Genomic DNA, 26,776 nt, shown 5'->3' with positions numbered 1-26,776 from the left:
TGTTTTAGCTGGTAGGTAGGTCTCTTGAAGGCAGCAAATGACTAGGTCTTGTTTTTCAATCAAATTTGCCATTCTGTATTTTTTAAGTAGAGTCTTTACATCACTTACATTCAACGTTAATATTGATATGTGGCCAGGCATAGTGGCTCACACCTTTAATCCCAGGACTTTGGGAGATCAAGGCGGGCAGATCACCTGAGGTCAGGAGATTGAGGACCAGTGTAACTAACATGGAGAAATCCTGTCTCTACTAAAAATACAAAATTAGCCAGGTCTAATGGCACATGCCTGTAATCCCAGCTACTGAGGAGGCTGAGGCAGGAGAATCGCTTGAACCTGGGAGGCAGAGGTTGCAGTGAACCGAAATTGCACCATTGAACTCCAGCCTGGGCAACAAGAGCAAAACACCATCACACACACAAAAAAATTGATATGTGATGTTTTGTTCCTGTCATAGCGTTGTTAGCTTGTTGCCTTTGAGTTTCAATTGTAAAATTTGTAAAATTGTTTTTATCAGATGTGTGAGCTTTGTATTCGTATGTCCTCTTACAGTGAGTATTCCCATTTTGTTTCCAAGTTTAGGATTTTTTTGATCAGTTCTTGTAGCACCAGGCTCATGGTGAGCAATTCCCTTAATGTTTGTTTGTCTGCAAATGACTATTTCTCTGTCATTTCTGAAGTTTTGTTAGGCATGATATGACATTCTTGGTTGGCAGTTCTTTCTTTAAGGATGCTAAAAATAAATAGTCCCCATCTCTTCTAGCATGCAGGGTTTCTTCAGAGCAGTCCAGTATTACTCTGATGAGATTTTCTTTATAGGTGATTAGAAATGTCTTTCTTGATGCTCTTAGGATTTTTTTCCTTCACGTTGACTTTAGATAGTTTGATGACTATATGCCATAATGAGGTTCTTCTTGCAAAAAATCTTCCAGAAGCTCTCTGAGCTCACAAATCTGAATGTCTCAAATTTCTCCTAAGACCAGGGAACTTTTCCTGAATTTTTTCCTAAACTAGGTTTTCCCATACTTTTTAGTTTTTTCCCTTCTCCCTTTGGAGTGCCAGTAACTTGTAGTTTTGGATGCTTTACAGAATTCCATATTTTTCAAAGGCATTGTTCATTTCTAAAACCCTTTCCTCTTTATTTTTGATTGACTCGATCAATTAAAAGACCTGTCTTCCAGGTCTGAAATTCTTCCACTTTGTCTAGCCTTTTGTTAAAGTTTCAACTGTATTTTGTGAATCCTTCATTTTTTTTTTTAATTGCCAGAAGTTCTGTTTGGTTTCAAAAATGATATCTATTTCTTTTTTCATATCACGAATTGTTTTTCTGATTTATTTGTGTTGGTCTTTAACTTTCTCTTGGACCTCACTGGGCTTTTAAAAATGAATACTTTGCATTATTTATTTGGTATTCAAATATTTTATTTTTGCTAGTATGATCCTTTGGAGGTGTTATACACTTCATCTTTTCATACCTTTAGAGTTGTTTCTCTGCTTTTCTCTCATTTGAATGAGCTATTTCACCTTCTTGTTTTTTGAATTAGCTTTTGTTTGAATAACAAATTCCCCCCCTTAACCCATTCCCCATTTGCACTGAGAGTGCTCTCTGTTGGCACTTGCAGCTGCAGCATTTACCCTGAGATAACACACCAGGTTTTGGTATAAGAAATTCTTTTACCACCTTTTAAACATTACTCTGCTCACATGATCAGTCATGCAAACTTCAGAGTGACGTTGATAGAAAGAATGCTGGAAAAGCATCACAAGCAAGGGCAGCAACCTCTTCAAGACCCTCCATGCTGTGATGATGTCACACCACATTGCCTGTCTAGATGACATTTCCCCAAAAGCATACCACCAACGTCAGGGAAACAGAATTGGCTGGTTGCTGTATCATTTGCTGCTCACACAATGACAAGGATGGCAAGAAGATTCAGAGAGAAATGCAGTACATTTTTGTGGAATGTGATGTTCCACTTTGTGTTGTTCTATGGTTTGAAATTTACCACACAGAAAAACTATTAAATACTGATCTTTACATATACTTTTGTTACATTAGGATTAGAGACAAGTTCTGTTTGGAAACAACTCCAAGGAAAGTTTTTATATTTTATTTTCACATTCAAAACCTTTGCTTCAGCCTCAAAGAGAGTGTTTATGTAAAATTAAATAAATGCTGACAGTGAGCTGTACTTTTTTTTGTCTAATGGGAAAAGATTTAAGAAAGTGTATTACATATGCTGTTTAGGGTCCTTTGGCTTTGGTTCTGGGTGCTTTCAGTGGCAAAGTGTTTGTAAAAGTTCCTTGGTTATAAATAGCCTTTGTATAATGGCTTTCTCAGATGCTGGTTGAAATAGTGCTGTGCATGGTACGTGAGCAGGCTCATTTTCTCCTCTGGGGCTAGAGTGTGGAGTTCTCAGAAAGTATATATTGTTCCCCAGTGCTGTGCATTGTGTCAGTAGATTTTCTATTGTGTTATGCATTTCAACCTCCAGGACCACTGGTGGTACTCATAGGTAAGAGCTGGCTAAGGTTAATGCAGATGTGTATATACTTGATCCTTGTTTACTGGTAGAAGCTCTCTGTTACCTCAGGCAATGGGCTGATTAGTGGCATGCACATTTGTCTGAGCTCCCAGATTAGCCCTCAAATGGAGGACCAAGACTGGTGGGGTGATGAGACAGGCCTGCCTACAGGTCTCCTAGTGTCAGGAACAAGCATCAGCTTTGAAAGCAGGTCTAGTGGACCATAGCCAGGCATCTGGAGGTGTGCTAATTCATGTTGTCAGGAAATCCTGGCTGCCCCAAGTTCTCTGCATGGGTGGGGTAGCCTGAACTTCTAATTTAGAATAGTGAGTGCTTCAAGTGCCTGGAGATATTTCTGGCCATCAAGCAGAGAGGCCATGGCTGCACCAATATTTCTTCACCTGAAGGGAAGGGTACTTCAGGATCCTTATCCAGGGAATCAGGTGTACCAAATGCCTGGAAATATGCCTGAGGAGGTAGCAGAAAAACTGCTGCTGCCAAAAGGTCTTTGCAGGGGATAAGAGGGGCAAGTCAAGCTCCTAATCCCAGAGAGTATGTGCCGCTCAAACTGTGTGTGAGATGACTAGGGAATGAGCACAGAAATCGCCACAACAAGGTCTTTGCATGGGAAGGTAGGGGCTGTTCAAACTCCTAATCATTGAGAATGGGTTTGCAGAATGCCTGCAGTTATGTCTGGGTGTGCAGCAGAGGAAGTGCTACTGCACTAAGGTCTTTGTGTGGGAAGAAGTGGTGACTCAAGCTCCTATTCCAGTGAGTAGGTACACCCAAAGCTTGGTGTTATGTGTGGGTATGGAGCAAACAGTGTGCCTCTGCGCCAAGGTCTCTGCGTGGGAAGGGAGGGGAAGCTCAGGCTGCTAATCCATCTGAGTGGGTGCTCCAAATGCTTGGAAAAATGACCAGGAGTGGAGTGGAGGGCACATGTACCACCTTGCTAAGATCTTAGTAAGGAAAGGGTAACTTGGCTCAGGCTCCCAATACAGGTAAGCAGGAGTGTGGTTTGCCTCTCTCCTGTTTCTCAGAACTGGTGGGACACTCTGTCATGACTGAACAAGGGAGCAGGATGGGGCATCCAGCAGTGACACAGGCAGACCAGTTCCAAGTCACAAAGCTGTCCCAGACTGCAAGCTGTGATGCCCAAGAGAAACCTCGATTTCAGCAACTCTCCTCCCACTCCAGTCCAGTGATGGGAGAGAGCTCAATTCCAGCGCTTACTGTTGGGGTGCTCACCACACTCACCGCTCAATTCTGACTGTGGGTGCCCTTTCCCTGCTCCAGAACAAGTGCTTCTGTCTCTGTCCTGAGACTAAAATGCCTACAGTGACTGCTGCTGCCAGGTCACCAATGACTGACTTTCCAGGAGCGCAGATTAAAAATGGCAACGTCTTCTCAGTTCTGGGTCTGGGAAACACATGCAGATTTTCCTAGTGTCTTTCCCTTTCATCACTTTCCAGCCTCCCTCCAAGTAAGTTCCAGCATTTGGGGCCTGGATCTCTACTGGAAAGGAGATTCAGAGAGGGAGACTCTCTGGCCCTCTCACATACTGGGGGCTTCACCTGTTTTGATAAGCTGAACACCATCATGGGGCCTGCATTCCCACCTCCTTCACTTGGGATCTGAAGTGTGTTTCACTATTTCAGTGAATTCCCACATTTTTTCTTGAATTAAAGCTCACAGAATTGATCTTTACACACTATTTTGCTATTTCCAAGTGGCTGAGGCATGTTAAAGCTTCTAATCTACCATCTTGGCAAAAAAAACCACACACTTTTTTTTAAAAAAAGAAACAAAATGATAGTTTTATTTATTTGTCAATTTATATCAATAGAATCATCCCATAGTACTTATTTACTGTCAAGTACTTTCATTTAAGGTATTGTGACATTCAATCAAGTTGTTGCAGACAGCAATAGTTGTTATCTGTTTCTTAGTGTTTCACTTTATGAGCATTTTACAATTGTTTTATGATACTGCTTCAAACATTTGCATTGCTTCCAGTGTGAGGCTATTTTGAATAGTGCTGTTATGTACATTCCGATACGTTTTTTTGCTATCACAAGGTATTGCTGCATTTCTGTTCAGTACATACCTACAACTGCAATTGCTAGATATGCATGTATTTACTTTAAGTAAATTCCACCAAAGGATTATCCAAATGGTTGAATTATTTTATTATTGTTTCTATGAGACTGTGATTGTTTCACTTTCTTGTCAACAGACAACATGATCTGTCCTTTTTTCATTTGAACCATTCTGATGAATTATATAATAATATCTAATTGAAGTTTTAATTTGTATTTCCATGAAGCTTAATGATGTTGAGCAATTCAAGTTGCATTGTCAGCAGTGATTCTTCATTTGTGAAAGCCTAGTTTATTTTGCATATATAAGCACACAGTTGGCTTTATTTGTTTTTAAAACAATCACAGGTATATAGAAGAACTGCTTGTTCTTATAAATAATTGTTTTACATGGAACCGTTTGAAAGTAAATACTGACCTGATTCCAGATAGTTGAAGTATTTTCGTATGTATTTACTCAAAACAATGTGCTTCTCTTATATAACTATAGTAAAACCATCAGGATCAGAAAATCAATATTAATGCATTGGAACTTTCTAATTCTTGTTCCTGTTGGTGTTTTACCAAAAGTCCTAAAATATATGCTTTTTGTCCCTCTTATAATTTAGTTCAGAATCCAGAATCTCATGCCACAACTAGCTGTCACATCTCTTTCATCTACTTCAGTGTGGAGCAGTTCTTCAGTCATTACTTGACTTCCAAGACATTGCCTCTCTTTGAGAGTATAGGCTGAATATTTATAAAATGTCCCTCAATTTAGGCCTGTCTAATGTTTTTTAATGATTAAATTGAGCAGATGAATCTCTGCCAGGAATATCAGAGGATACTTTTCATTTTGGAGTGATAGACAATTTCAATGTGTTTTATTAGAATGATGTCATTTGATTACTAGGTTCAGATAGTGTGTGGCTGTCTTCTCTATTGTAACTATGTTCTTCTCAACTATGTAACTTAGATGTATTCTGTGGGTAGATTCTTTGAAATTTTGTAATTATTGTAAACTAAAAATAAATCCCAAGCCTGCTTGGACAAGGGAACCCCAGCAAAACCTTAAAAACTGTACTCCCGGCCATGAGAGGATGGGAGATCAGACATGTCTCTTTAGACCCCCTCCCTTTTGTGGTTGACACAAAACAACTCATCAACATTAGTGTTAAAATAGAGACCATGAGACTGATGGGGTGGACTCTTTGTGGCAATAAGATACCAACTTATAAATAGGACCTAAGGTCATGGCAGGCAAGAGTTAGGTCATTCACCCCCACACTTAAAGAATAAACTGTGTTCTAACTGGCTCAAGATTTTAATTTTTCTCTAGCAACTATACAAGCACTGGCCTCCATCAGATGCCAACCTCTACCCACGGTTCCACAAGCCATAGCTACAACTTTCATGGGACAAGAGACGGATTTCAGTAACCTTATTCCGATAAGAGGACCACTGAACCTGCTGTAGTGGTTCTGACTGTTTACAGAGGCTTTGTGCTTGAGTGCCCTCATGTCCCTGCTCAATTTTTTCACCTATGGGGTTAAAGATGAGTGGGTCAGTGAAGAAATGGAGATTAAGTGTCTAAATTCATGCCTCTGTTTTGGTATCATTGTGAACACTAAATAAAAATTTGAATTTTTTTTCGCTTTATGTTTTCAACTTGGAGTCAAGTATGAATATATACTAATCATATTGCTAATCATATGTTCTGGGGTTTATTCTTCTCTCTCCAAACAAGAACAAAATCCTTGGAAAGTCTCAACAGATTACATTATTTTTCTAATTTCTATTTCTTGTTTTACACTTAACATAAATGCACCGTAAATTGATTCTGTGGCCCTGAAGTAATTAGCCTCATTTTATCTGCAAATAATACACAACTGAACTGATTCTCTCAATATTTCCCTGAAGGTTGTTTCTTCCCTTAGACAGACTTTTTCTGTTATAAAGCCAAACCTTCAGTAACTCTAGATGGCAAACATCCAGAGACCTTCCTCACCCTCTTCTCCTTTGTCACTCTCTCTGTTTATTATTATGAGGACAAGCCTGGCCTCCTGGCACTCTCTTTTCTTTTATTTCTTGCATTATGCACAAAAGAGGGAAAGTCTGAGAACTGAACCAGCAATTAATAACACTTTTTATTTAGCACATTCACAAAAGAAATGGATCTAAATTATCATTCATTAATCACTTTTCCGTGTTTTACAGTGATAACATATTAAAAAGTCAGCATCAGAAAAGTATTAGCATATGTGACAGTCAATACAAGTGTTACGAGTATGAATAATTACAGATATATTTGTGCAGTGACCTGAACAACTCTCCTTAATGGAGGTTGGATGCTCACGGGATATTGAGTGCATGGGAAGATGTGATGAGAGGTCAGAGAAGACATAACAGTGGGAATGTCATTGATAAAAAAGAGTTTCAGGTGATAGCAGATCGGCAGCCAGATGGGCTAGCATCTTCAGACAGGAATGAAGCAGATCTGGTACGAGGGTGGCAGAGAAATAATCCCTCTGGTAGCTGAAGTAGTATTGAGGTTCTTTAAATCAGCAACAGATTTCAGGTTAAAGTTCTGTAAAATTGTGGTTAGAAATAAAAATAGCTCCATGCGGGCAAGTCCCTCTCCTGCACAAATTCGTTTTCCTGAAGATAACAAAGAGAGAAAGTAGTTACTCCTTGTGTTTAACTGTGACTGTGACAGTATGTTTGTGACTTGCACAAACAGAATACACAGTAAATAATTGATTAATGATAGGGTAGATGAATGAACATGTGGATGAATGGATGGATGAAATGATGAATGAATTAATGGATGGTAGGACAAACAAATGTACAAAAAGAGACACATTTGCTATCTGTCTAACATCTAATCTCAATAGGCACCCTTCATTCAGCAAATATTCATTGATTATCAGTGCCATAACAGTCGCTTCATTATTTATTTCCACATTAAAACAACTCTGTTGCCATTTTGAGTTTCCATCTGTCATTATAGAAATACATGCACATTCTTGTTTCCTGTTCCAAGCCTGATATTCCATGATCTTTCCTTCCACTTTTCACATAATCTGTTCGCAACTCTAGTCATACACACTCTTCATCAATTTTGAACACACCAAGAAGTTTCAAGTTTCATATCCTGTTGTTCGTTTTGGCTAAGATACATCTTTATTAGGCTACATTCAGGACATAGGTTCAATTTCATTTCATCTTCAGACTCTTTACAATTCCCTCAAGTAATAAAATCCTATGCTCTCTGGTTTTCCTCAACATCATACTCATGTTTTCATTAAAACATGGATCACCAGGAATCATAATTCTGTATTTATTTATCTATTGTGCTAAAATGTGAATTATTGAAGGAAGGTCTCTGTCTTTGTCATCTTGGTATCTACAGTGCCAAATATAAAGCAGACATAAAAGATCAAAGAGTAAAGGAAGGAGATTCCATGGCCAGAGACTTAGCACACAAAGCACAGGTGTGAAAATCAAGTATCCAGGATATATGATCATGATTGGAGGAAGACAGGGTGCTATGGAATCACTGCAACATAACCTCCTCCCTTGCCAATGTTTCTGGAACCCCATAATTTTTTGGAAAAGGTTCTGACATCCTTGATCTAAAGCAAATGTCCTGCTCTGTCATTCATTATCTCCCTCAAAATGCCCAGCCTTCCCTTAAATTTTATCACCTCCTTTGAAGCACATCAAACGTCCTCTGAGTTTCTTACCCCATTTTATGCCTCACTGTGTTGTATGAGAGAGCAGGAAGCATGCAGATTCCCCCTCTAGCCCCTAGAGGGGCCTGTGCATTCCTGTCTCACTGTCCTGGTCTGTCTAAATTACAATGACCTGTTTACTCTTCCTCCCTAACTCAGGAGTGAGCCTCTGTTCTCATTGAAAGTTGTGCCCTTGGAACTCAGCCTGGGAGGTGACAGACACCATGTAGAAGACACTCAATGCAGTTGTGGACTCAGATACATTCACCAAGGCAGGTAAGGACAGATCAGATGAATTTTACTTTCCAGGAGGAGCTCTTGGGTGCCTTAGTGATGTATCTAGTGGCAGAGTTCAGTCAACCTAGATGTTAGTTTTCTCAATTGGGAACAATAGGGTTAACTCCTGGAAGCCCCACTATCTGGCCCAACAATGAGGGTATATTGTGAGGGTGGAGCACATGGGTATTAAGAGTGGTGCTCTTGATCATGGACAAATAGCAATTCTACCAGCCCCAGAGGGGGTGCCATGTAAATTCCAACTGATTCCAAAAAGTTCTCTCTTTCCTTCAAATGCAAATGGAAACGAGATTCTATTACCTGCTGAGAAAGGCATGAAGTAGTCACTTTTCTTAAAGTTGCCATTCTCATCCAGAAAGTGGCCAGGGTCAAAGATCTTTGGATTAGGGAATTCTTTGTCATCGTGCAGCACGGAAGTGAGTAATGTCATTATGATTGTGCCCTGGAAGTAAAAAAACAGATAATCTGATTTATAAAGAAGTCCAGAAGTGAGAAGAAGTAGTGGACATCATGTAGCCCCATATCATTGATCTATAGGTGAGGGGACTAATGTCCAGCCAGACACAGTAATTTACATGGATGAGCTAAATGCCAGTGGTGGAAGCTTGCTAAAGAGCTTTCCAATCACATTTGAAGTCTTACATTTTGGATACTTGTGTGCAACCCTCTGAATGTGTTCTCTAGATCATCAAGTTTCGATGCCCTTGTCTGTCCCCATCACTTCAAATTTCACAAATCTTGTATTTAGATTATGTAGATTACAGTTTAAAATGGAAGTCTCTGTTGACACTTGAAATGTCCAGAGTATCTGTTCATAGAACTTTTGTAAATAAACATGTAATCTATTTTAATATGATGTCATCTGGGATGCTAACCACAAGTGCAATAACCAGTAAAAACTATTGAGTATTTATTATTGCCATGCTACAGATTAATTTTAGCTTAAAACACTGAAAAGATGATGAAATTAGAAAGATTATCACTTTGCTACAATTCAAGTCAGGATCATCAGGTTAGGTAAGGATCATCAATTAAAGCTAGAACCATTGGGTGTGTGATTCTGGAAGCAGGAGTTTCACATAGTCTTAATGTACTCCCATAGACTTTTACTAGTTGTGTATAAAAAGCAGAACCCCTACAATGGTAAGATCTGGAGGATACCACCATATTATATGAGGAACTTAGCGTGACCAATAATGACATATGTGACATTTTATGCTCCCACCTCATCAATGTGATTCAGTGGGATATTCAGTGGGATTCAGCACCTATGTAGTTTTCTTGCCAAAATTGTAGCTGGAATCTGCCTCTAGAAAACAGTCACACAAAACTAGCCTGAGGAACATTTTAAATGACTGCTGGTCTCAAAAAGGTCAACTGATGGAAAAGAAACAAACAAGGAAAGGAACTTTCCTTGATTACAGGAGGTGAAAAGGTCAACATAAGTGAATTATATGCTTGTTCCTTGCCTGGATAGTAAATTGCAGAAGAAAAAAGGCATAAAAATATTCTAGAAAAATTGAGATAATTGAAATGTAGGCTGTATTATTATTTGAACAATAGCTACTGAGTGTGAATACTCTATTATTGTGTATAAGAAAAATCTTTGTTTTGGGGCATACATACTGCAGTATTGAGGTGTAAATAAACCTTGTATTGAGAAAGAAAAACCTCTTCTGGTTGTGTGCTTTGGTAAAAACAGTGTGGATTGAAGTCCTAATCCTTGTAAAAAATCAGTGATAATTAGGGAAAACCCTATCGCATCTTGATAAATTATGAATTCTGTCTTCTCTGGAGGATAACATTAGTAATTGAAATCTTATCAGTCTCATTGTTTTCCTTCATGAAAATATAACTTTTATTACTTTTAATTGAATAATAATAAGTGGAATTGTGTAGTTTATAGCATAGCAACTAAAACATCTGGATGAATACAGAAACCATATGATAGACAGCATTGTAAAGCTGCAAAGACCAAAACTGGCCTCAGATTACAAAGACAATAATTGGCTCCAGTGACAGGAGAACTTCAGAGGGGTGAGCTCATACCTACAGTCAATTTTTGACTGTGTTCATGTAATATTCAATTCTGAATCGGGACAGGAGGTGTTGTCATTATAACTGCCTATGAGAGGTGAATGAATCCATTCTGGAAAAAGATAAACACTCTCTGAAATTCTGCATTTTTTCATATATAATATCTGTACTAAGCCATAGGGTTTCAGGCATTTGAAAGATACAACTAAGCAGTTATAAGAAGAAAAGTGGAAAGAAGGGAAAGCAATGAAAACAGACCCACATTAGGGACCATTTCTCAACTAGTTTTATGCAGCCAGCATTATCTTGTTATCAAAACTCTGAAAAGAAAATGTTGAGGAAGAAAAATTACAGACCAAAATATCTTATGAATATAAATACAGAAGTCCTGAACAGTAAGTAACAGAGCAAATCCAGCTGTTTGTGTATACTCTGTATATTTAGTGAGGGATGTGAGGCCAGTATATACAATCATATAAATAGATGCAGAGAATCAATTTGATAAAATTGCACACACATTCATGACAAAAATTTATATAAAAATAAGAGAAGAGGAAAAACTTCCCTAATCTGATAAAGAATATCTACTAAAATCTTAAAGATTTCTGATAAAGAATATCTGCTAAAATACTTAAAGCATCATTCTCAGTAGTGAAATATTAATATTCTTGTAGTCTACCCCCCAGCAGATCAGAAATGAAATAAGGATGCCCTCTATCACCAATTCTATTCAATGCTATCCTGGAAATCCTAGCCAGTGCAGTAATGCAATAAAGACAAATTGAAGACAAAATCATTGGAAAATAAGAAATAAAATGCATATTAACCTAGATAGCAAAATAATGTACATAGAAATTCCAAATATATCTATAGATAAATTATTAGCAATGATCAGTAAATTTAGGAAAGTTATTAGATATAAGGTCATCAAAATAGTATAATTGAATACAATTACATATACCAATTACAAAGAAATAAAAAAAAGCATTAAAAGTTTGTAACAACAAATTATTAATTATCTAGGAAAAACCTGATAAAAGAGTTGTAAGTCACTGCACTGAAAATAAAACATTACTGAGAAAATAGAATAAAACTCAATAAGTTGGGAGCACAACCATATTCATGAATTTAAAAATTCAATGCATGAAGCTTGCTCTGCTTGGCTCCCTGCCTCCGCACCACAGCCCCTGCGGTAGCCGCCTCGGAGCCCGCCGCTACTGCCTCTGAGCAGAAGATGGCTGTGCCACCCATGTATGCTGATCTTGGCAAATCTGCCAGGGATGTCTTCACCAAGGGCTAAGGATTTGGCGTAATAAAGCTTGATTTGAAAACGAAATCTGAGAATGGACTGGAATTTACAAGCTCCGGCTCAGCCAACACAGAGACCACCAAAGTGACGGGCAGTCTGGAAACCAAGTACAGATGGACTGAGTGCGGCCTTACGTTTACAAAGAAATGGAACACCAACAATACACTAGGCACCGAGATTACTGTGGAAGATCAGCTTGCACGTGAACTGAAGCTGACCTTCGATTCATACTTCTTACCTAACACTGGGAAGAAAAATGCTAAAATCAAGACAGGGTACAAGCGGGAGCACATTAACCTGAGCTGCGACATGGATTTCGACATTACTGGGCCCTCCATCCGGGGTGCTCTGGTGCTGGGTTAGGAGGACTGGCTGGCCGGCTACCAGATGAATTTTGAGACTGCAACATCCCGAGTAACCCAGAGCAACTCTGCAGTTCCTACAAGACTGCTAATTCCAGCTTCACACTAATGTGAATGACAGGACAGAGTTTGGCGGCTCCATTTACCAGAAAGTGAACAAGAAGTTGGAGACCGCTGTCAATCTCTCCTGGACAGCAGGAAACAGTAACAGGCGCTTCGGAATAGCAGCCAAGTATCAGATTGACCCTGACCCCTGCTTCTCGGCTAAAGTGAACAACTCCAGCCTGATAGGTTTAGGATACACTCAGACTCTAAAGCCAGATATCAAACTGACACCGTCAGCTCTTCTGGATGGCAAGAATGTCAATGCTGGTGGTCACAAGCTTGATCTAGGACTGGAATTTCAAGCATAAATAAATACTGTACAATTGTTTAATTTTAAACTATTTTGCAGCATAGCTACCTTCAGAATTTAGTATATCTTTTAATGTTGTATGTCTGGGATGCAAGTATTGCTAAATATGTTTGCCCTCCAGGTTAAAGATGATTCAGCTTTAAGATGTTACCTTTCCAGAGGGACAGATAAAATCCATTTCCAAAAAAGGTCCTTTCAGTGGTAGACTTGAGGGGGAACTTGGTGGCCCCTTTGAGATGCCAGGTTTCTTTTTTATCTAGAAATGGCTGCAAGTGGAAGCTGATAATATGTAGGCACTTTGTAAATTCATATTGAGTAAATGAATGAAATTGTGCTTTCCTGAGAATCGAACCTTGGTTTCCTAACCCTGATTGATGAGAGGCTCGCTGCTTGATGGTGTGTAGAAACTCACCTGAATGGGACTTTTTTAGACAGATCTTCATGACCTGTTCCCACCCCAGTTCATCGTTACCTCTTTTACACCAAAAGGTCTGCAGGGTGTGGTCACTGTTTCTTTTGTACCATTTTGGAGTGGAGAAGGTGGATGTGATGAAGCCAACAATTCAGGACTTAGTCCTTCTTGTGTTGTTGTTGTTGTTGTTGTTGTTGTTTTTTGCCCTTGCACCAGAGTATGAAATAGCTTCCAGGAGCTCCAGCTATGAGCTTGGAAGTGTCTGTGTGATTGAATCACATGGTGACAACACTCAGAATCTAAATTGGACTTCTGTTGTATTCTCACCACTCAATTTGTTTTTTAGCAGTTTAATGGGTACATTTTAGAGTCTTCCATTATGTGTGAAATTTGATCCTCCAAATGCTGTAATTAACGTCACTTAAAAAAAACTTGAATAAAATATTGAAACCTAAAATAAAAAATTCAATGCATGAACATGTTAAGTCTTTCCATATTGAACTACACAATGAATGTCACTTTGATAAAAATTTCAGAAGTGTTTTGGGAGATTGACACACTGATATTTTCAACAATTATTTGAAAGTGTAAACACCTAAGAGTAGCCTATTAAGGAGACCTAGCTTTATAAATCTTTATAGCCCCAAACAAAATAGCAGAAAGTCCATCAAGCTGCCACATGTATGAGTTTTGCACTTCTCTCATCTTCTGTTGTTAGGGGATTGGAGCTAAACTAGCACTTTGGAAATTTCAGAAGCACAGAAATATAGTGTAAGAGAAGCAAGCTTACCTTGGGGATGAGGTAGTTTCTGAACTTAATATCAGTGGTCACTGCGTGGGGTACGCCGGTGGGGACAAGGTCAATGTATCTCTGGATCTCGTGTATTACAGCATCTGTGTAAGGCATGTGGCTCCTATCCTGCATGCAGGGGCTCCTGTGTCTGCCAATTACATGATCAATTTCTTCCTGGACTTTAGCTGACAAGACACAAGAAAGAACTGATGGAACATTTGTCATAGCAATTCATGGCCACATTAAACATGATGTAAAAATCCCAGCAACGTTACAAACATGAGTTACATGTGCAGAAGTACAACCAGCCATATAAAAAGAATTACCATAATATAGATACATATCATTCTCCTACAAACTAGTCATTACAGTGCACAAGTACATTTCTATAAATTAGCATATATGACAACTAATACAAATTTAAGTAATACGTTATTTAAAAAATAAACAGAAGTCAAGAAATTACAGTGCTTGCAAACAGAAAAACAGGAATCAAATATTATATGTATTACCAAATAATATATGGGGTATAATGTTAAATTGCAATGGTTTTGTAAATATATTTGCGTGTGCGGTGGCGGGGCAGGGGCGGTGATGCAATTAGCACTGGTACTGTCTTCATTTTTCCACTTCCCATTGTGGCCACTTTAAGCATGCTAGTAGCTTCTTCTGAAATTTATATTTACATTTCTAAATATCCACTATTTCTTTCTATGTTTTACTAAACAATTTTTAGACAATATTTCATAATTTTCTGGCATGCGAGATGAGAATTTTTATCTCTATCTCTGTTCCATATACAGACGCATGCCCACAAAGTGATATTTGTACACACAGACACACACACATGCACGTATACACACACACAATTCTCCTCCTTCTACTTACCAGAATATATTTAGACCACAATTTCTGGTTATATCACTATTCATTCTTTATATCATTCTAAATATACTCACACAAGCACACACACACACACACACACATATTCTTCCTTGGTTCTTTAGTTAAATCACAATTTTCTATTCTTCAAGTTAGAGTATTTGCACATGTTTGAAACTCCTAGTAATAATTTCCCAATTATAGGGAAATCTCAGACTATCAATCACATCTCTTTGGTTCTTGAAGTCTCCTCTACATGTATTATTCACCTGGTCCCTTCTGAAGTGGTTGTTTCCTAGGAGCCCAGCAGCATCTCTGACACTCTCATTCTCTTACATGGGGTCTTCTGATTCCTGGCACCCTTAATTTCTTCTGACTTGGTTTCAGACATGAGATGGAGCACAATCCCCAGTATTGGAGAAAGTTAGTATAGAGGGTGAAATTTGTAACAAGCCTGTAGGTCCCAAATACTTTTTTCTATGAATACATAACATAGTATGATTGGGAATTCTGATGCTGTCTGAATGCTGGTATTTTATATATGACTTGATATAACTGTCTGAAAGATTTTAATTTTCCCTTTACTTCTGGTGCTCTGAAATTCCATGACTTTGTGTCCTGTGATGGATGTTTTAATTTCATTCACTCTGCTGAACACTTGTAGATAACTTTCTATTAAGATGGCAAAATACGAAGGTCTTTTCTCTAGACATGTTTCTTCTCTGGAGAATATCTAGCTGCTGAATGTCAGGAAGCAAGATGAAGAAAAGTGCTGAGTCTTTGAATCTGAGGAATAGATATTTCCCAAAGCTTTTTTTTCTGGCTTCACACCTCACACTTTCCTGGCCCTGTAAAGTGTCCCCGAGTACAGGGGTTCTTAGGCTTAGTTTCTCTGGAGAGTGTGCTTCCCTTTTCCAGTGGGAAAAAATCAGGTACCTGATAAAAGGAGTCATGGAGGAAACCTGGGCAGGGGAGGCTCCCTTTTCAGTCTCATTCCCTACCTTCTTTGGTCCTTGGTGCCTCCAAATACTGACCCTTATGAGAATCATAGTGACACAGATTTGCCTCTCCTCTTGATAAATCTTCCTCTGCTGATATTTGTTACAACTCCATCCCCTATGCTGTTTCAATTGTCAGCCCTCCATTGTCTCTCCGTGTCTCAGAAATTTGCCAAAGACTTATAGGCTGTTTTCTATTCTCCTCTCTTTTTACTTCAACAGGCTAATTTTAATTTGTAATTTAGTTATTGAAATTTCAGTAGGATCCTGACACAGGGAAGAAGGTATGTTATCTGCTGCCAAACAAGAACTATTTAAATGTAAATTTGAAGGAAATGTAGAGTTTACTCTAGAAGTAAATTGTAAATTCTAAAGAAAAGTTGTATGTGAAAGATGCAATTATTAACCCCCTTCCAAATATTCCTATTTGGTCAAAGAGCAGTTTTATGAAACACACTTCTGGAATAAAAAAATTCCTTTAGGTATGGTCTCTGCTTAAACAGAAACATCTTTTTTAGAAGCCTAACTTTTAGATTACTTCCCATACTGGAATTAATCACAGGATGCCTCAGTACAATTCTAGAATTCCACTTATACTTCAATAAGGATGTTTTCATCTCACTACCTCAGCATTAGAGCATGGAATTTTCAAAATGAGAAAAGATATCTTCAAGAATGAACCTACTGTTCAAAGTGGACTTTTCATAATAAAACCAACATTCACTACTAGGCCAATTTATGCTGGCTCTCCCTACCACGAATTATCTCTGCTGAAATCCAGCCACTTCATCAGGGCTTTATTTATTTTGCTACTGCCATACTGTTTTTACTGATCTCAGTCATCCTCCTCCATTGTGCAAAGATGTCCTTTTTAATCATGTCATCAAATTTAGACAGATTACAGCTGATGACACAGAAATTTAAGGAATGAAGCTTCTCTGAGAGAAATAAGGTGGAGGACACTGGCACCATCTTCTCAGCATTGTTCTTAAATTCACTTTGTTCATCATCTGTGGTCCTACCTGTGACCTCTGGGTGCTTCAGCAGGAGCAGGAGTCCATATCTCAGAGTGGTGCTTGTTGTCTCTGTTCCAGCAACAAATAGATCAGCTACAGTGCCAACCAAGTTTTCAATAGTGAATTCTGACTGTTGGTTGTCCTTTTCCTAGAAATGATTTCATGCAATTATCTGACCAATTATGTGTCAGTATATCTAAATATACAAAATTTAAAAAAAAATACTATGTTATAAAGTTAGCCAAAAGAGATACTGGACAGTACAGTATTAGAAAAAGCAACTGTGTGGTATGGCAGTAGCTGCAGATCAGTTGACTCAAACTTTATTTCCTGATAGGCCTACAAGTTCCATTCATGAAACCATTTGCTGCTTAGGTTAGTCACACAGAATATTTCTTTCCTCAGAAATAAAAGCAGAAGTATACAGATGTCCTGTATTAGTTCAATTTGTGTTATATAACAGAATACTATATACTTGGTAATTTGTAAAGAAAAGAAATTTATTTCTGATGATTCTGAAGGCTGGGAAGTCCAAGAGCATGGCAGTGGCTTCTGGCAATGGCCTTCTTGCTACTTCATCATGTGGCAAAAAGTGGAAGGGCAAGAAAGAGTAAGAGTGAGAGCAAGGGTGGGGGCACAATCACATTTATAACAAGCTGTCAAGAACTACCCCACTCTTGCAATAATGACATGAGTATATTTATGAAGGCAGAACACTGATGACATAGTCATGTTTTGTTAGGCTGCACCCACCAACTCTGTTGCATTGGGCATTCACTTTTAACACATGAACTATAGAGGACACATTCAAACCAGAACATGAATCTTCTTCTATTTTTTCCTTATTACTCAAAACACAAATGTGAAGGAGGAATAGGATTGACATCATCTTTGGACATGAGCATTTGATCATAGTAATGAAGACTTCTATACTAAATATGGTATATATATAAAAAAAAAAAAAAGAAGGCACTTGACTCTCTCATGCTTAAGGGCTATCATGTTATTTCTAGTCTAGCCCACCATAAGGCTTCTTGTATTTGAGATATATAAGCCAACTATTTGATTATGCTCTTGATATAGTTTGGATAATAAATATTTATCTCTCCCATCCTGATAATAAATGAGTTCACATAAGATCTGGTTGTTTAAAACTATTTCTCCAACTTGTTTCTCCTCTTGCCATGTGATGTGCCTGTTCTTGCTTTGCCTTCTGCTATGAGCAAATACTCCCTGAGGACTCTGCAGAAGCTGAGCAGATGCCAGCATCATGCTCGTACAGCCTGCAGAACTGTTAGTCAATTGGGCCTCATTTTCTTATAAATTATCTGGCCTCAGATATTTCTTTGTAGCAATTCAAGAACAGCCTAACACATTCATTTTTATGATTTTTTATTATTTGTAAGTGAACACGATTTTAGTGTATAAATATAAGTAAATTAGGGCTATATCATGAAAAGTGTTACACTCTTGAATCAAGAGTTTGCAATTTTCTTCTGTCAAAAATTTACAAAGACTCAGTTACACCTACATATTCATTACAAAGCTGAAATGTGTGAAACAAATATGTCAACAAAACCAAGAATGAAATATAGTGAAAGATAATGAGTTCACAAAGACAAGACAGGTCTAACAAAATTGTAATCTAGATGGGAGGCAACAGGCAACTTGTTCTAAGGAATAAGTTCAGGAATAAATAGGAAAATACAAAGTGAAGAGAAATAGCAATTATTAATACAAAAACGTGAGGCATTAACTGCCTATATTGGATAAAGAAGAGTAGGGGTAATGCAAATGCCAAGGCTAAGGGACCAATTGAATAAAGTTCTCATAAATTGAAAGTGTGAATACACCTACAATGAGTAAAGTATTTGAATTAGTAATCAAGAACTCCACCCCACCCTCCCCACAAAAAAAAGTTCCAACTCAAGATTACTTCACTAGTGAATTCTACCAAAATAGTTGAAAAGAGCTCAGATCCAAGGGAAAAGGAAAGGGAACTTGTGTGAACAAGGTAATGTTCTTGAGAAGTCTCAAAACCACAGCCCACTCCAGTACTTGTGCTTGTGAAGGCAAAGAAGGTCACCTTGACTTCAGATCCCAGCAGACTGCCAAATTGGGTAGGGAGGCTGAGAACACTCCTACCTGCCCTTTCCATGGATTACTAAGTCTCTCAGGGTTTCACCTCTGCCAGCTTCTTTTTACTTTATTTGTGTGTGTGTGTGCATGTGTGTATGTGTACATGTTTGTGAGTTGTAGATTCTTCTTATGAATTGACCAATAAGCTCCATTGCTGTCTCTTTAACAGTCCATTTGGCGTATGATTATTCACCTGTAATATTGGCTCTTCCTTCTGAGAATAATTGATGATTGACATCTTTGTCAGCCAACTGGAAATCTCTGATGCTTCAGGCTATGGAAAGGTCGGAGAGATATACAGTGCTTGGGTTCCACTCTTTGCGACAAAGGAGGGCAATATTGAGTGGGGGCTTAACTGGGCCTAACTGTGCTTGGTCTCCCAGGAGCAGGTGTAAGCACCACCTCTGATGAGGGTGGCAAGAGAGTGACATAGACTCTGTAAGATTTACTCGGTTATAAATAGGCTTAGTGTGGTGATTTTCTCAAATGCCAGCTGTACTAGCAATGTTCTGGGTTTGTGTACACACTGAAGACATTCTAATTAGCTGGGGTGATGTGGGTATAGTGTTAGCTGAGATAAGACAAAAGTTTTCTTCTTCCCAAATGTTGTGTTATTTTGCCAGCAGATGTTGTAATAGGCTGTGCCTATTGGCTTCCAGCTAGGAGGTGGTTCTTGCAGGAGAGAGCCACCTGCACTAGTAGCTGTGGGATTTGTGCTTGGCTTATATTACCCAGGGGAACATGTAGAAGAATGAAATATGATTCCTATATCTCACCATATACAAAAATTAACTCAAGATGGACTAAAGACTTAGATATGAGAATGAGACTTGAAATCATAAAAATTTTAGACAAAAACCTAGAAAAAACTCTTCTGAGCATTGGTGTAGGCTAAGGATTTATGACTCAGTGTTTAAAAGCAATTTCAACAAAAATAATTGACAATAGGACCTAATTAAACTAAAGAGCTTCTGCACAGCAAAAGAAATGACAAGCAGAGTAAACAACCTACAGAATGGGAGAAAATATTTGCAAAATATACCTTCAACAAAGGACTATTTTCCAGAATCTACAAGAAACTCAAACAGCAAGAAAAAAAAATCCAAATAATCCTATTAAAAAGTGGGCAAACAACATGAACAGAAATTTCTCAAAGGAAGATATACAAATGAGAGAGTGGAGCAAGATGACAGAATAGAATGCTTCACTGATTATTCCCCATGCAAGGACACCAACTTAACAGCTATCTACACAAAGTGTACCTTCATAAGAACCAAAATCAGATGAGCATGCACAGTACCTAGATTTAAATGTATATCACTGAAAGAGGAACAGAAGAGATAGAAAAAATACTATTGAATTACTGACATCCTCTCTTCCCCTGGCAGCAGTGGCATGGTTCAGAGAGTGTTTCTGAGTACTGAAGGAGGGAGAACACAGTAATTATACAGCATAAAATTAATGCTGTTCTGTTATGGCAGGAGGGAAAACAGGCCAAATTCAGCTGATGCCCACTCACAGAGGGAGCATTTAAACCAGCCCTGGCCTGAGATGAATCTCTGATACCAGTGGTTGGAACCAAGTTTCTACAAGCCTCATCACTGTGGACTATAGGGCTCTGGGACTATAAATAAACTTGAAAGACAGACTTGGCTACAAGGATTGTAACTTTTATGTGAGTCCTAGTTCTGAACTGGGCCTAGAGACAGTAGAGCGGTGGCGGGAGGTGCAACTTACTGAAACACCAGCTGAAGATGGGTAAGGGGGCGCTGACATCCCCCCTCTCCTAATCCCAAGCTGCACAGTTTTCACTTCCAAAAGAAACTCCTTTCTTCTGCTTGAGGAGTGGGGGCTTGAATAGCTAGCAGCAATACCCAGGTACTACGTTGAGGGCTTTGGGTAAGACTTTGAGACTTGCTGGCTTAGGTAAGACTCAACACATTCCCAGCTAGCTGGCCATCAGGAAAGACTCCTTCTACTTGAGAAATCAGAGTAAAATATAAAGGCGACTTTGTCTTGCAACTAGGTATCAGCTTGATCACAGGAGGGTAGAGCACCAAGTGCACTCCTGGAGTCTCCAAAACCAGGACTTGGCTCTTGTGCAGGGTCTAGTATTCTCAATGGGCCTTTGATAGCACTGCTCAAGGGGTGAGACTCCACTGCCCTTGGAAAGGAAAGGGAAGAGTGAGAAGGACTGCATTTTGTGGTTTAAGTGCCAGATCAGCTGCAGTACAACATAACACCAAATAGATTTCTAAGGTTTTTGACTCGCCCCTGGCTTCTAGGTGGTACCTCTGGACATGCTTGGGTACTGGAAGAATTTGCTGCACTGAAGGGAAGGACACAGGCCTGGCTGGATTCACCACCAGCTGATTGTAGAGCCCCAGATGCTTGGAAACATAGGCAGTAGCCAGGGAGTGGTTGCAGCAGGCTTTGGGCAAGGCCCAGTGTTCTGCTGGTTTTAAGTCTGACCCAGCGCAGTCACAGTGGTGGCGGATACATGAGTGCTTGTGTCATTCTATCCCCAGTTTCAGTTGGCTCAGAACAGAGAGAGAGACTTTATTTGGGAGAAGCTAAGGGAAGAGAACAAGAGTTTCTTTCTGGTAATCCACAGAATTCTCTTGGATCCTGTCCAAGACCATCAAGGCAGTATCTCTACAAGTCTTCAAGAACCACTGCATTATTGGGCTTGGAGTGCCCCTAAAGCAGATAAAGCTTAGATCACAACACTTAACTCATTTCCCATTTATTAAAAAAAGTGCAGTTCACTGTCAGTGCAGTATTCTAGGGGCAAATTGAAAATAGGTTAAGTCCTTTTTAATATCTAGAAAGCCTACCAAGAAGGATGGGTACAAAAAAAATCCCAGACTACAAAGATGACAAAAATACCTAACTCTAGAATGCCCAGCCCCAGATGAATATCTACAAATATAAAGAAAATCCAGGAAAACATGACTTCACCACATTCACTAAATAAGGCACCAGGGACCAATCCTGGAGAAACAGAGATATGTGATCTTTCAGCCAGAAAATATAAGGTAGTTGTTTTGAGGAAACCTAAAGATATTCAAAATAACACAGAGAAGAAATTCACAATTCTATCAGGTAAACATAACAAAGAGACTGAAATAATTTACAAGTCAAGCAGAGATTGTGGAGCTGAAACATGCAATTGGCATACTAAAGAATGTATTAGTCTTTAGTAGAATCATAGAATAGTAGAATTGATCCAGCAGAAGAAAGAATTAGTGAGCATTAACAGAAGCTATTTGAAAATACAGCTAGAAGAGACAAAAGAAAAAAGAATAAAAAACAATGAAGCACACTTACAGGATCTAGAAAATAGCCTCAAAATGCAAATCTAAGAGTTATTGGCCTTAAAGAGGAGGTAGAGAAAGAGAAAGGAGTAGAAAATGTATTTAAGGGGAAATAACAGAGAACTTTCCAAAACTAGGGAAAGGTATCACTATCTAAGTACAAGAAGCTGATAGAACACCAAGCAGATTAAACCCAACGAAGACTACTTCCAGGTATTTAATAATAAAACTCCCAAGGACATCCTGAATTGTATTGCCTAGATTTTCTGCTAGGGTTTTTATAGTTTTGGACCTTACATTTAAGTCTTTAATCCATCTTGAATCTATTTTGTATAAGTTTAAATACATGAAAATTAAGCAATATGCTCCTGAATGAACAGTGGGAGAATGAAGAAATTAAGAAGAAAATTGAAAAATTTCTTGAAACAAATGATGAGAAAACACAGCATACCAAAACCTACGGGATTCAGCAAAAGTCGTACTAATAATAAAGTTAATAACTGTAAGTGTCAACTATCAAAATAGAAGAAAAACATCAAATAAACAACCTAACAATATACCTTAAGAAACTATGAAAGCTGGAGCAAACCAAATCCGAAATTAGTAGAAGAAAAGAAATAATAAAGCTCAGAGCAGAAATAAGTGAAATTGAAATAAAGAAAACAACAAAATATTAATAAAGCAAAAAGTTGTTCTTTAGAAGCATTAATGAAAGCTGACAAACCTTTAGCCAGACTGAGGAATAACGTGAGACGATCCAAATAAGTCAGTGATGAAAAAGAAGACATTTCAACTGATATCACAGGTATTCAAAGGATCATTGGTGGCTACCATGAGCAACTATATACCAATAAATTAGAAAACTTAGAAATAATGAACAAATTCCTAGATACATACAACCTACTGAAATTGAACCATGAAGTAATCCAAAACCTGAACAAAATTATAACAAGTAATCAGATTGAACTCAAGAGAAAGCATCCTAGTAGAGAAAAGCTCAGGACTCAATGACTTCAATGATGAATTCTAGCAAACATTTAAAGAAGAACTAATACCAATCCTACTCAGACTATTTTACAAAATAGTGAAGGAGGGAATACTTCCAAACTAATTCTATAAGGCCAGTATTACTCTGATAACAAAACCAAAGACATGTTTAAAAAAAAAAAAAAGAAAGGTATAGGCCAATGTCTCTGAGGAATATTGATGCAAAAATCCTCAAGAAAATAGCTGCAAACCAAACTAATGAATACATTAAAGAACTCATTCATCACAACCAGGTGGGATTTATCACTGTATGCAAGGGTGCTTTAACATATGCCAATTAATAGATGTGGTACATCCTATCAACAGAATAAAGAACAAAAGCATGTGGTGATTTCAATCGATACTGAAAAATTATTTGATAAACCTCAACATCCCTTCATGGTAAAAGCCCTAAAAAAACAAGGTATAGAAGGAATATACCTCACCATAATAAAAGCCATCTACAAAAGACCCACAGCTAGTAACATACTAAATGAGGAAAAAACTGAAAGCCTTTCCTCTAAGGTCTGGAAAACAACAAGGATGCTTACTTTCACCACTGTTATTCAACATTGTACTGGAATACCTAGCTAGAGCAATCAGAGAAAGATATGAAGGAGATCCCAATTAGAATGAAAGAAGTCAAATTATCCTCATTTGCAGATAATATTATCTTATATTTTAAAAAACCTGAAGACTCAACTAAAAAACTACAAGAAATAATAAACAAATTCAGTAAAGTTGGAAGACACAAAATAACATACAAAAATTGGTAGTATTTCTATATTCCTACAGTGAATAATTTAAAAAAGTAATCCTATTTACAATATCCACACATAATATTAACAATGAGATACCATCTCACACTAGTTAGAATGGCGATCATTAAAAAGTCAGGAAACAACGGATGCTGGCGAGGATGCAGAGAAATAGGAATGCTTTTACACTGTTGGTGGGAGTGTAAATTAGTTCAATCATTGTGGAAGACAGGGTGGCGATTCCTCAAGGATCTAAAATCAGAAATACCATTTGAGTCAGCAATCCCATTACTGGGTATATACTCAAAGGATTATAAATCATTCTACTATAAAGACACATGTACACGTATGTTTACTGCAGCACTATTTACAATAGCAAAGACTTGGAACCAACCCAAATGTCCATCAATGATAGACTAGATAAAGAAAATATGGCATATATACACCATGGACTACTATGCAGCCATAAAGAATATGAATCCATGTCCTTTTTAGGGACATGGATGAAGCTGGAAACCATCATTCTCAGCAAACTAACACAGAAACAGAAAACCAAACATTGCATATTCTCACTCAAAAGTGGGAGTTGAACAGTGAGAACACATGGACACAGGGAGGGAAACATCACACACCAGGGCCTGTCAGGGGGTGGAGAGCAAGGGGAGGAAGAGCATTGGGACAAATACCTAATTCATGTGGGGCTTAAAACCTAGATGATGGGTTGACGGGTGCAGCAAACCACCATGGCACATGTATACCTATGTAACAAAGCTGCACATGCTGCACATGTATCCCAGAACCTAAAGTATAACTTAAAAAATCACTGAAAAATATGAATAGAAGGGAAAATTCCTTATAATAATAAAATGTATTTATAAAAATTCCAAAGATATTTTATATCAAATTGTGAAAATCTAAAAGCTTGTGCCTTAAAATCAGGGGGTAAAAAACCCAAGTATATCTACTTTTACTACTGCTATTTGGCATTGTTCTTAAGGTCCTAGCCAAAACAATTAGACAAGAAAGATAAATAATATGACAAGTTGTATATAATGGATTTTTTTAAAATTAAGGATTATGCATACATTCGTACAGCCAACAGACACATGAAAAAATGCTCATCGTCACTCGCCATCAGAGAAATGCAAATCAAAACCACAATGAGATACCATCTCACACCAGTTAGAATGGCAATCATTAAAAAGTCAGGAAACAACACGTGCTAGAGAGGATCTGGAGAAATAGGAACACTTTTACACTGTTGGTGGGACTGTAAACTAGTTCGACCATTGTGGAAAACTGTGGCAATTCCTCAAGGATCTAGAACCAAAAATACCATTTGACCCAGCCATCTCATTACTGCATATATACCCGAAGGATTATAAATCATGCTGCTATAAAGACACATGCACATGTATGTTTATTGCGGCACTATTCACAATAGCAAAGACGTGGAATCTACCCAAATGTCCATCAGTGACAGACTGGATTAAGAAAATGTGGCACATATACACCATGGAATACTATGCAGCCATAAAAACGGATGAGTTTGTGTCCTTTGTAGGGACATGGATGCAGCTGGAAACCATCATTCTCAGCAAACTATCACAAGAACAGAAAAGCAAGCACCGCATGTTCTCACTCGTAAGTAGGAATTGAACAATGAGATCACTTGGACACAGGAAGGGGAACATCACACACCAGGTCCTATTGTGGGGAAGGGGGAGGGGGAAGAGGGAGGGATAGCATTAGGAGATATACCTAGTGTAAATGACAAGTAAATGGGTGCAGCACACCAACATGGCACATGTATACATATACAACAAACCTGCACATTGTGCACATGTACCCTAGAACTTAAAGTATAATAAAAAAAATTAAGGATTATATGTCATAACTAAATGGGATCTATATGAGTAGTGCAAGAGTGCTTCAATAAGAAAATCAATCAATGTAATACACCTTATTAGAAAGAAAGGAAAAATCTAACAAAATGACCATCTCAATAGAAGCTGAGAAAGCATAAGACAAAATTCAATTCTCTTCCTGATAAAATCACTCAAAAATATGAATAGAAGGGAAATTCCTTATAATAAAATATATTTATAAAAATTCCAAAGGTATTTTATGTCCAGTTGTGAAAATCTAAAAACTTATGCCCCAAAATCAGGGGGAAAAGATCCAAGTATATCCAATTTTGCTGCTGCTATTCAGCATAGCACTTAATGTCCTAGCCAAAACAATTAGACAGGAAAGAGAAATAAAAGGCATTTAGGTAACAAAGGAAGATGTAAAACTGTTTCTATTTTAAAATAACACAATTATATATAAAGAAAAGTTCATACAACTGACAAAACACAACGAGAGCTGACAAATGTTTTCAGCTTAATTTTAGAGTGTAAAATTGGTCCAGATATCTGTTGTGTCTGTTTATATCAGCAATGAGTGACATGAAAATAAAATCAAGGAAATAATTACATTCGCAATAGCATCAAAAGGACCAAAAGCCCTGAGAATCTATAATCAAGAAGATAAAAGATGGAAAACTATCAAATGTTGCTTAGAAAAATAAGGAGTACCTAAATAAATGGCAAACCACGTCATGTTAAAGGATTGAAAGACTTAAAATTGTTAAGATGGCAATGCTTCCAAAAGTAATCTAAAGATCGAACGTAATC

The 26,776-nt window shown here is 38.0% G+C and overlaps 1 protein-coding gene, 1 long non-coding RNA gene and 1 pseudogene across 4 annotated transcripts in view; 2 read left to right on the top strand and 1 right to left on the bottom strand.

Annotated features, from left to right (window-relative positions):
- LOC139356220 (uncharacterized) overlaps window positions 1-26,776 on the top strand; it is a 138,599-nt gene that overhangs the window by 27,861 nt on the left and 83,962 nt on the right. Inside the window, exon 2 of the long non-coding RNA XR_011607726.1 lies at window positions 8,497-8,613. This is a non-coding gene — a long non-coding RNA (uncharacterized lncRNA). The remainder of the gene's footprint in view (window positions 1-8,496; window positions 8,614-26,776) is intronic.
- The window catches only part of CYP2C8 (cytochrome P450 family 2 subfamily C member 8), a 28,971-nt gene continuing 8,924 nt past the window's right edge, over window positions 6,730-26,776 (bottom strand). Inside the window, exons 6-9 of one of the 3 annotated variants that reach the window (XM_071069446.1) lie at window positions 16,865-17,006; window positions 13,960-14,147; window positions 8,935-9,076; window positions 6,730-7,261 (exon numbers count right to left, since the gene is read on the bottom strand). In XM_071069446.1, coding sequence (XP_070925547.1) covers window positions 7,080-7,261; window positions 8,935-9,076; window positions 13,960-14,147; window positions 16,865-17,006 — 654 coding nt within the window. In that variant the 3' untranslated portion in view covers window positions 6,730-7,079. The other 2 variants (XR_980371.3, XM_011721978.3) reach the window with 2 other exon arrangements.
- LOC105470209 (non-selective voltage-gated ion channel VDAC1 pseudogene) lies at window positions 11,873-12,813 on the top strand (annotated as a pseudogene).

The sequence above is a fragment of the Macaca nemestrina genome, chromosome 9 (genome assembly GCF_043159975.1).
Source record: "Macaca nemestrina isolate mMacNem1 chromosome 9, mMacNem.hap1, whole genome shotgun sequence".
In the NCBI taxonomy this organism is placed as follows: Eukaryota; Metazoa; Chordata; class Mammalia; order Primates; family Cercopithecidae; genus Macaca; species Macaca nemestrina.
The sequence above is the reverse complement of the archived record's forward strand: the minus strand, read 5'-3'. Positions and strand labels throughout refer to the sequence as shown.